General features: G+C 33.1%; 1 protein-coding gene across 2 annotated transcripts; it reads right to left on the reverse strand.

Annotated features, from left to right (window-relative positions):
* Nucleotides 1–6,674: 6,674 nt before the first annotated feature.
* On the reverse strand, nucleotides 6,675–10,465 carry LOC131052721 (protein translation factor SUI1 homolog 2). 2 transcript variants are annotated; one of them, XM_057987320.2, is made up of 5 exons: nucleotides 10,204–10,465; nucleotides 7,521–7,623; nucleotides 7,224–7,429; nucleotides 7,073–7,126; nucleotides 6,675–6,980 (listed from the first exon to the last, which is right to left on the reverse strand). In XM_057987320.2, exons 2-5 carry the CDS (start codon nucleotides 7,555–7,557, stop codon nucleotides 6,936–6,938), a joined length of 342 nt encoding a protein of 113 aa, XP_057843303.1. In that variant the 5' UTR covers nucleotides 7,558–7,623; nucleotides 10,204–10,465; the 3' UTR covers nucleotides 6,675–6,935. The 2 variants fall into 2 exon arrangements, with proteins under 2 accessions (XP_057843303.1, XP_057843296.1); XM_057987313.2 differs by having other exon boundaries at nucleotides 7,521–7,661; nucleotides 10,204–10,432.
* Between the last annotated feature and the right edge of the window lie 1,404 nt (nucleotides 10,466–11,869).

Below are 11,869 nucleotides of genomic sequence, written 5' to 3' on the forward strand. Positions count from 1 at the left end.
ATCAAGGTTGACCCTAATGCTATACATTTGTGTCAATTGGTTGCAATTGGCCAGTCCTCAATTCTTTATACTCTTAAAAAAAGATTCATTTAATATCTCCTAATAATTTAACATAATTGTCTAATACTTCTTTTGAAGATGATCCTACAGATCTTATTCCTCCTAATATTAAGGCTTCTTTTAAAAATAATTCTTCAAATCCTTCTTCTCAATCAAATGCATTTCTTGGTGAGTTCCTTTGATTTTATAAAATTCCTATTTGGAGAGTATAAAGTTGACCCTATCCATCTTGACATTCCAAAATATCATTCGCAGCCACTATCAAAGATGATTGTTCTTCTGTATCGATAATACAAAAAACTATTGATTGTGTCATTAATGTTAATCCTTCCCCTTTTGAGGAGTTGCAATCAGGTTATGGTCCATGATTCAATATTCTTTCTGAGCATGGATACAAAGAAATGGTATTAGGTGTATGGAACAAGGAGTTAAGATCCCTTTGCAATTGAAACCGCACTCTTTTACAATGGGTTTAGGTTATCAACCTTATCCTTTGTTTTTAGTTTTGTAACTTTGTTGTCTTGTGCATATTTTTCTATCTAATGCATTTTTTTGTAAGTATTCACCCTAGGGTCATGTTTCCCTAGATTAAAGAGTTGTCTACTTCCTCTACAGTATCCTTTTGGCATCATGATTTTATTTATTTTTAGTAGCTTTCCTTTAGTATATATATTCGTGTAAATTTATAAGCCCACTAAAGTGGGGGCAAAATGTAAAGTCAAAAATTGCATACCCTTTGTAATTTCACCTACCCTTTTTTGTTCATTTTAGTGTCCATTCCCCTAACATTTAAGTAGGCTCACTTCAAACCTTGCATTAGCCTTTTCTCTTTCAAGATGCTCAGGACCACTTTTTAGTAACTACCTTCTTGTGTCACTTTTGTGTTATGTGATTTTTTTTGTATTTAGTTGTTTTTAGCATGATTTGTCTAGACACTAGTGCCTTACATCAATATCCACGCACCACACTAGCATCCTATGATTTTTTTTATATTAAAAGGTCATCTATGAGTGTTTCACCACCTGTCACCTATCCAAGTCAATTAAATCCACTTGAGATGGCTTTTAATGGCTCATCAACCCATGTTTCCCTCCTATCCTCTCCTTTTAAATCTATTAGTTCACTACACATGATCTCTCTGGTTCTCTCTTGGATCATCTTTTAAAATCTCTTACATTCTCTTGGCTCTCATAGCTCTCTCTCTCTCTTTGTCTAGCTTCCATAGCTCCCTATAGCTTGCTACAATGATCTTTGCAACTCTCTTGGCTTCCTCAAGCTTTGTTGGTAATATATATTTCTTATGTCTTTGAGCATTCTAAGATTTATGGTACCCCTTGTCTATTAAATCATTTTATCATTCTATTTGTATATCTTTTATCTATTTGTTTATGTGGTTTGTGAAAAGTGGAAACACTAAAACAAACTTAACTAAGGCAAGTCCCCAAATATCCCCAAACATTTTTACTTTTTTGTGTGTCCAAGTTTATTGGAAACACTCAAATGTATAGAGGTTTTCTTTTATTTATTTATTTCATTTTTTGTGTCTCTTTTATCTAGTATGTTTTGTTGCATTTCCTACTTATGGGTTTAGACGTTAGAAAAAGTATAGAGTTCAATCATTGGTACTTTTTAGATACTTGTCATGGTTTGTAAGAGACTACAACACATTGCACACACATTTGCATGCTGTGTGGTTATCCTTGGTCGAGACACTCAAATTATGGTTGAAGGCTCTCTGTCATCTATACTCTTCATTCTCACAATCAAAAAATTATATTTATCTATAAATAAATAATTCTATCAGCTTAAGTAGTTGGAGATACATGAATGTATGTTATGATTTGGATCTCAAAGGAACATAGTTATCCTTTTGCAAAGTCATATTTCCTCCATTACACGTAGTCTAGCCAACTATCACTAATACCATGTAGGTGATGGATGCAAAAAGTTAATTGTCGTATCTTAAGGTCTAGAAGGCCATCACCAATGATAGATGCTAAGAGCTACTCATGTTATGATAGGGTTTAGTTAGCTTTCACCACTACCATATAGGCGATAAATCCTAGGAGCTACTCCATACTACATTGGACCAACTTTTGCTAGTGGCATAGAGGTAAAAGACTTTAGGATCCACCAATTCAAAAGGTTTAGTGGGTTGTGGAAATATTATTAAAGGCCTTATGTTATGTGTGTAGTTACTCTTACTTCTTATCTAATGACAATAAATAGTATGCGGTGTTTTACCATCACCTCAAATTATGTGGTGAATTGAAAAAAATGATTGGACTCATGTAGTATAGAGCACATGGATATTCCTTTTTTTTGGTTGGAATATGCTTAAAGAGTTAGTATTAATGAACCAAGTAATGGGAATTAGTATGTCGCATCTCCTTCCTATTGCTATTTGGTCACTACGTATGTGTGAGTAAATCACTACATAGTTATGCAAAAATGACCTTCAATATTGTGCACATTTTTATATTTACGTTTTTACCAATGATGGCTTGGCAACCATCATAGGTAGTAGTAGATTAGGGAAATGGATGGGACCTACAATGTAGTATGAGATGCACTAATATTTCTATTTCAAAAGGGGTGTTCTTAGAGGCTTATGTGTTAGTGAATTAAGATAAGGAAAATATCTTTCTAATAAGGCCACAATTACTTCCCTTTTGCTAGCTAGTCATCTTTGTAATTATGAAGTCATTAAGTTGTTCACATTGTTTATGTATTGGGTGCTTGAGCTAGTCACAATGTGTATTTGGTGTAGGTGTGAATTATCCATATTTTGTATGGGTTTTTCCTAACATAGTCACATGTGAACTTGTGACATTGGTGTGAACTAATACCCTACGTATATGTATCATTTACATGAGCGAATTGTCATATGTACGGATGATGTATATAAGATCTAATCACTTCACTTATGTGTGTATGACATAAGTGGGAGCTAGCCATAAGTGGGAGCTAGCCATGTTGTGTGGAAATGATGTGTGCTTGAGCCAATCATTCTATGAACATGTGATGTTAAATTGATATGGTCCTTATGTAGTTTTGAGTGTGTTCATACACAAATGTATACAATGGTCCTTATGGTCCTTTTTTTAAAATGTTTTTATATCCTTCTATGTTATTTGAATGAAAAAGCTTAATTAATAGTTATGCTTTAAATGTGGTGAAAAAATATTGTACAAGAGTAAAGGATTGATGTATAAAAAATCTAGGTATAGAAATAACCTTTACGTTAGAAGCTTACCACATTAACATGTATAGCTAAATGATGTGGATTCACCATGATTGTGGTTGGAAAAGCTATGAAGTTGACATTTCTAAATGATAGAAGACACTTGGCAATTAATTTATTACTTGTTATGAATAGAGGGGAAATATGAAGAACAACCAAGGGGTGATTATTAGACAGCTTTACATGGTCCTATGATGAGTTGAACACCTAAAGAGAGAAATTGTTCCAACATACAATTCCCTTAGAACCTAGTTCAAATTCATTTAAGAAGAATAAAAATCCTATCAATCCTGCATTGGCTACTTCTATGCAAAAGAAATTTGATGAAATTGAAAGAATTAAACATTCAGAGTATGTCTCTATGCTTGTTCTATTAATAAAGAAGGATAAAGACATGCATTTATGTGTAGATTATAGAAACCTATACACCAAGTCCCTTAAGGACAACTACACATTTCCTTATATGGACCATGTGGCAAAGTAAATACTAATGTCAATGACGGATAACTTTGTTGAATATAGTTCTCTTATGGCTAAAGGCTCTAAACAAACAAAAATGGAATTCACAACTCCATTGGCACATTTGCTTATGCCAAGATACCTTTCAAACTAAAAAAAATGGGAGCCACCTTCCAAATGGCAATAAAATATGTGTCTTTCATTATTTGTGTTCTATCATGTACATTTTATGTTGTAGTATATTTCTTGTCCTCATTATTAGTGTGCTTGCAAGAGACAAATCATGCATTTAGATCTCATCTTGCCCATCATGTATTATCAATATAAGGAAAACTCTAATGGATCCCCCTTATGTAGATGTCCAAATGTTATTCATGATTCCCTTTCATGTCCCCATTGTATCTCAAAGGTTTGCTATTTTTTGGTAAAATTTAAGTTCAAGAGCAATGGGCTTGTTTTGGAGTCCAACCTCTTTCTTACAAAGGTTCGTTGTGCGTCTTCTAATTTTGCCTTTTTATTGAACCCCAACAGTAGTTTTAACCTCCTAACTACCTTTCCATATCTAGACATCAGTATTCAAACATTTTTTATTTACACATTGTTTGATTACACCCATGGGTACTCCTCATTCTTTCCATTTCCTCTTACAAAAATAACCCATTGTTTGATTGCACCCTTGGGTACTCCTCATTCTTTCCATTTCCTCCTCTTACAAAAATCCAATAATGCAACTCCCCTCCTTTCATGCATTTTTCTCATTTACCATCTCTTTCCCATTTCCCATTGCAAACTTTCAAAGTGAAACCACATCAAAACTAAAATAACTCCATTATCACCTACATTCCTAGCCAAAAATTATAGTACTAATTTCTTAAGAAATTGTTATACTATCATTTAAAGAAAACATGATTTCCCCACTTAAAATGAGAGCCAATTCATTTTCCTATATTAGTGAAAAAGCACTCTCTAACCCCTAGCATATAAAAGATGGTGTACACATCGACCATAAATGCCTTTATGGCGCTGTTCTAAGAAATGCCCTACAATGACTAGCAATAAAAAGCATAGCGTGAAAATTAACTATACATGCATCGGTAAATCAATATCAAAGCACTCATCTTAACATAAGATTTTACACATGTTTAGGGACTACCCAAAATAATAGCAAAGGGGGAAAAGACAAGGCTAATGATTTGAAAAAAAAATTATGAGGTCAACAAATATCATTAATAGAATCCACGGCTAGCAATCAATCATTAATTATAACACAAATTTTGAGCTTTTAGTTCATTCCACCTTTTGTATCCTCCTAATCCACATGATATTTAACCGTCTTTGTTTTTATAACTATTCCATATTTTATGTATCATCCTAATCTACAATATATTTAATTGTCTTTTGTTTTTATAACTTTAATTGTCTTTTATTTTTATAACCATTCCATATTTTATGTGTAATCCTAATCTACAATATATTTAGTTGTCTTTCGTTTTTATAACTATTCCATATTTTATGTATCCTCCTAATCCACAATATATTTTATGCATCCTCCTAATCCTTTTCCTCGTTCATCATTTTAACCTTTTCATAATTTCCCCTTTAGTTGTCTTTTGTTTTTCCTCGTTCATCATTTTAACCTTTCATAATTTCCCCTTTGGTACTTTGCACCATTTATATAACATCCCACTTTTGCCATCCCTCCTATTTCGCTCCTCACAATCCCAGCCCAATATGTGTAGTTTTAGGTAGAGTTTTATATCTCTCAATTAGATTGGAACCTTCTACGATTGTGTTATGGTTTATCCGTGTACTCGCAGTTTTAATCTCTTTTCTAGGGAGGTTCCTTTATTTTAGAAATGAAAAAAGGAGGATACTAAATCATGTGTTCGTTATCTTTTAAACTATTGTTAAATCTAATACTTTCTTTTGCAAGAAACTTTACAAGAAAAGAATTGGCTTCCATATTTTCTGGACTAATAATTAGTCTTAAAATCCTTGTATTTTAACCAACAACAATCTCTACCAAAAACAAATATCAATATCGATCAAAACACACTTTAATTTTAAGAATGGTCTTCCATAATTTCTAAAGTAAAACTTAGAAATAGAATGGTCTAAAATTTTCCGTTTCAATATCATTGCTCTAGTAGACCAGACTAATTGTCAGTTAAATTCACACTGATCGGTATATCATGAAAAGCTTTGGCAATGTAATAGCCTCGGAAAAGCTGCTAGCTATAAATTAAGTATCAAGTATTAAATAAGACCATCCAGAAATAGGCATTTGTGTATTTCTCATTTGACATTTAGGAAGACGAAGGTGATGAAAAAAAACACAGTTAAATATTGCAAAGTCATTGTTTCAAATAAATATGCTAGACAGCTACAAAAAAACAAAGATATTCTTCCACAAGAAAGTATGCAAGAAATGAACATAATTGTCTACTAAACAGGTTACAATATAGACGGACCACATAAGACCAGAGTTCCCAATATCCGTGGTATAGAATAATTAACACGCGCATATTAATATAAAATAATATACGTTAGCAGAGCTACAGACACCTCTTAAAGACCTTTCCTCATCCAACATTGACAATCAGTTCTCATTGGCATTATGCATCGAAAAAACAGAAGACCATTACAAGAAAAGCACAAAATAACACATTTTAAATCCTATACACTAGAGCAATTTATTTCCTTGATGTAAAAGACGCACATATTATCAACTTAAATTTATTAATGTCAACCTAATCAGAGTTCTGGATTAAACCTACAAATGCATGATAATTACAACGATACTTTCATTCATTAAATGCTAGATAACGAACATTAGGTTTTTGTGGATTCAAACAGAATGACGGTCACCTTCATGCAAGTCAGAGCACAAGAAAGCAATCCCAAACCAAAATTGGGAAACAGCGCAATGATCATTATGTAATAATATGTCATACCCAATAGGAAGTCATAGATATATAACTACAGAAGAACCATATATTAGATTCATCAGTGTATAGTTACTTCACAATGGAGTACTAGACACATACAGCAAGGCCACCAGTAGTATCACTCTAAAATCCAAGGTAAACGATAACATTGTCACAAATAGATAAAAAATAAGCCGAGTTTATCGTAATGTGCATAAAACAGCGGCTTAATTAAGAGTTATAACTCAGAAACCATGAATCTTTATATTGTCCTTCTTCACAATTCCAGCCTGCGCCAGCCCAAAAAAATAAAATAGTGAGCAAGTGCATGACAAAAACCAATTAGCGTAAACAATGTGCTGTAGATTGCAGTAAAATATACCTGTATCAGGAAATTTGACACATTCTTCCTCTGATCACCTTGTAGCTGAATCACCTGCAATTGTATAAAATGCAACATAGATTTCTTAATACCAAGGTCAAAAGAAATGCAATCGATAATATCAATTGTCCAATTAAAAAGACATACATACCTGCCCAAGTTCAGGATCCTGCACAACAGTTCCATTACAACAGAACTCTTTCTTCAGATCTTTAAGAATTTTGTTGTAACTAAATTCTTTCTTTAAGCCTTGTACAGTTGTTAGACTCTTTCTACCGTTTCGCTGTTGTATGCGCACATGGACATACTCTTTGGATCCAGCACCAGAGTCTTCAGCATTTGCTTCAGCGAATGGATCTGACAAACAAATGAGATGAACAAGATTAGACCAGGTAACAAACAACAGAAATGGATAAAAGGAATTCAAGTAAAGTGCTTGTACACTTACCAAATGCTCCAGGAATCTGAACGTCTAGATCTGACATGAAACTTGTTTGTTGTGAAACACGGACAGATAGGAGTGCTTGTGGTTTTTTTTCGAAACTTCAAATCTTCCAATAGATAAAAACAAATTTCCTCAGAACTCTTGCTGTTGTAACCACAAAAAGCAAAATAAGTAAAATAATCAATAAAAATCCCTAAATTGAGGAACACATAAGTGTTCTAAAAGCACAGGACTTCAATTAAACATTCAGCAATTAACATAAAAAGGAGATGGTGCATGCCAAAGTAGCGAAGAACAAAAAAGCTTCAATAATTAATGGAAAGGATTAAGAGCATCTGTTTCGTCATAATAGAAAATTGAGAAGTTCAGAAAAGTTTTTGCTCACCCTCAAATCTTTTTAAAAATATAAAAAAAAGGCATTCATAACATGTGCTTTTGCCCAGAAGTAGGATGACAAAAACTAACATCTAAAACAAGTAAACTATTTTTTAAGTTAACACCTCTGAGATAGAGAAAATAACACAACTTGGTCTTAAAATAGAAAAGAAATCCAAAATTCTGAATTATACACTAATAATAAGAAAGGGTTTTAGCAGCATGTATGATGATGATATATAAATTTCTAAGGGAGTTTATTATCCCAGGTGAATTTAGATATATTTTGCTACTATGACTCAAACTACAATAAAAATGGCCAGATTAAGAATTGTCATCAATGAAATAAAACATGAAGCGAAAGAGAATTTCACGCCCTTCAAAAATTAAAAACAAGTCAATATTTAAAAACAATGATAAAATGAAGGTGAAAGAAAGTCAGTAGTAGCTGGACGATTCCATAATTTAACAACTTGCACTTCCTATCACATAAGTAAGTTGACAACAAGGAAGGGGCAGCAAAGAACCGGGATATAGCCCCCATGTGCGGATGCATGTGTTTTAAAAATTGCCAAAGCCAATATGGATGACAATGAAAACCAAGGAAAAAATTGATGTACCAGGATATCCAAATCCTGATTCTAAGCCTGTTTCCATGTCCATACCCTATACCGGCAACTTAGCAAACAATTATACTTCAGGAATCAAATTGAAGGTGAACGAGGTTGCAGTGAAATATGGTAGTGTGTAGCCTTGGGCAGAGATTAAGCAAACTTTGAATCCTTCTCTAAGAAAAGCAAAAAAGAGCAAGTGATGATAATGACCTACTTTCAAGTCCCATCAAGCGTTGTCCGCTTTTAGCTAAAATTAAATATAAAATTGATGGTGAGCATTTCCAAGCACCAATTGGAAAAAGTCATAAATATATCAAGGGACTTCATTTCAAATAAGATACGCCTCATTAAACTCAACCAATCAATGGATAAAGACACTAAAATAGTGTTTTAGCAAAAGACCTTAAGCGCACACAACCAAGGCTCAACTTATGCCAATCCAACAAAAAATGAAATGGCAATAAACGAAACCCGGGCAAAACTAGTCCAATAATAAAATGCAAACACGGTAATCTCAAAGTGGTATAAAGATGAAGGGAAGTTTTAAAATAAATTTATTGTATTTTTTATTGGTTCTACAACAGAGGTGAGTGGATATTTTAAGACCTTAAACCATAAAGCACTACAACCAATCTTCTGTCAACCCCAAACAACAAAGAATGAAAGCTTGAACAAACCTGATCCAAAATTAAAAGCCACAGATATTACATGAGGAAAGATCTCAATTTTTTTGGACCTTAAACCCTAACAAACAATGCTTGTCGTATGTCAACGCAATAAATAAATGAATGCCAAGGCAAATCTAGTCCAATACTAAAATCCAAACAGGGTAATCTCTAGTGCTATAAAGATCAAGTCTTTCACATAAAGGACCAATTAAAATCCGTAGAAAGATGACGAAGTGTTTCTGAAATTGAGTGAAGTCCTCGATTTAACTTACTGTGCACAATAAACAAGCAAACGAGGAAACTCGCCGCAAAGGCACAAAAATAGGTGCAGAATACCCTAACAAGAAAAACCTAACGTTGACATGGAACCATTGAGTTACTCGGACACAGAAATTCACAGAACTAAAATAAAATAGAATTCTTAAATTATTGAATCCTTCACAGTCAGGACTCAGCTTCAAATCCCCAAGACAGACGATTAAGCAGCTACAAAATTCTGTGGGGAGACAAAACTAACTTCCTGGGTACTGAATACCCAGTGGGCAACACCACGTTCGAACCGCAAACTGGATAAAATCGAAGGTTGTTTATTAGGGTAACGGATATCCTAATAGACAACCCTCCTCTAAGGCATCCAAAACGAAATTTTGCGCTAGAGAAAATCTAACCTAATCAAAATAAATCAATCCAACAAGGAAGAGCACGCAGGCGCTCAATTCTGATCCACAGTAAAATTTTAGTGTAGCAATCAAATAGCAAACAAAACAAAACCCTGCCGTGGCAAAGGATCGACTGACCCTTTCAACAGTGCTTGCACAAAATAACCCTCAAGGGAAAATTCGAAGTAATCACAAACCCCTAACCCTAACCCCTGATTATAGCAACAATAAAAGATAACAAAACGGAAAATACATAAAACTTGCTTCTTCAATAAAGCCCTTTCGACAAATCAAAGATCAGAGAGAGAAAAACTAGAAGGAATAGACAAAAGGTCTCACAGATTTACAGCGGCAGAAAGACATCACATACCTGTAAAGAAGACGAACAAGACCTCTAACCAAACTTTCGCCCAAAGCCAAAACCAATCGATTCAAAGCAGCTGAATGAGAAACACCACCACACCAAATAGATAATTTATAGTGGGTTATAAATGGAGCGGAGATTTAAAGGAGAGCAAAAGATATTATTCACAGCCACGGGATTAAATCTTAAATAACCATGCTTTACTTTTTATAAGCTCCCGGATTCTTCTTCTTTTTTTCCTTGCGTGTTGTTTCGGAGTGTTTCTTTTGTGTCGGCCGGTTTAAGTCGGTTAACGGCCCGCTTTTGAAGGCTTTTGTCTAAGTTTTGGGATTCTACTCTATGGGCGTCTTGTATAACCGCAAGTTAATGTTATGCTCAATTTTATTTTTTTTTATTATGATCAATATAAATATATTTTTTTATTTTTTGAAGTAGTCTTATTAATAGACATAACTTTCAAAGATTATTTTTTTAATCTAAAAATAATCTTAATCACAATTCTATTTTAAAACATCATTATATTAAGTCTTCTAGTCCTATATTTAAGAATCTTTAAATAGAAAGATTCTAGAAACCTTTTGATGGCATAAAATTGTCTAGTAAAGTTTGGGCATATTTTGACTAAAAAGGTTATTTTTGCTCAATGACATCTCATGGCTCACCCATACTATATACTCTAAGAATATAATCCAAAAGAAATCTAATCTCAAAGTACAATGCTTTTTTTAGGTAGAACTCAAGGTGTTTTTCTTTCTATTGATATTATGTAGATTGGTATATTAAAATTAGATAAGGCAACGAATGATTGGTATGATGAGGTGGAGATCAATATTAATTTTTCATATAGATTTATTTGTGAAATTTAAATAATGTTATATTAATTGTTATTATTATATTTTTAATTTTATGTCTTTTGATTTTTGATAAGTGAAAGAGATTGGCATTTTGATATAGTATTATACATCTTTTAATGTGAATGTGAATGAGATATATTATCTAACTAGTTGCCTTACAAAAAAAAATTAGAAGTTGTTAATTAAGTTTGCATAAGACATTTGTATTTTATCCTACATTGACCATGAATATGCTTCTCTTGGTGGAGTGTTCTAGATATAGCCACCTCTTACTCTCATGTGAGCAAACTCTCTCTTGTATGCACTCTATCATGTTTGTTTTGTTTTTCTACTGCTATTGCTACTGCTACTACTACTACTATTATTTTATTATTATTATTATTATTATTATTATTATTATTATTATTATTATTATTATTTATTATTGTTATTTTTATTGTTATTGTTATTGTTATTGTTATTTTTATTATTATTTATTTATTTTTTAGTTAAGGGTAGTTACTTCCATAGTCAATTGTAGCACAACATCAAAGCAAGGGAGTGCCTAGAGTTATTGTTGATTGTAATTAAGTAGAAGGGGCGGATTCCAATTGTCTTAGGCAACATTGGAATCCGTCCAAAGGGTTGGCCCCTCTTTAATGTGTACAGTTGGGCCATCTCTCACACGCCACTCCCTAACCTAATCCTCACGCCACACTAAGGAAACATGTTCCCTAAATAGGGCCGACCCTATATTCAAAAGGCAATTTGCACAAAGGAAAAGATATTAATAATTAAAAGCTATATTAATTATTAATGTAAAAGCCAACCTAACTAGA

This window comes from Cryptomeria japonica, chromosome 8, assembly GCF_030272615.1.
Source record: "Cryptomeria japonica chromosome 8, Sugi_1.0, whole genome shotgun sequence".
Classification (NCBI taxonomy): Eukaryota; Viridiplantae; Streptophyta; class Pinopsida; order Cupressales; family Cupressaceae; genus Cryptomeria; species Cryptomeria japonica.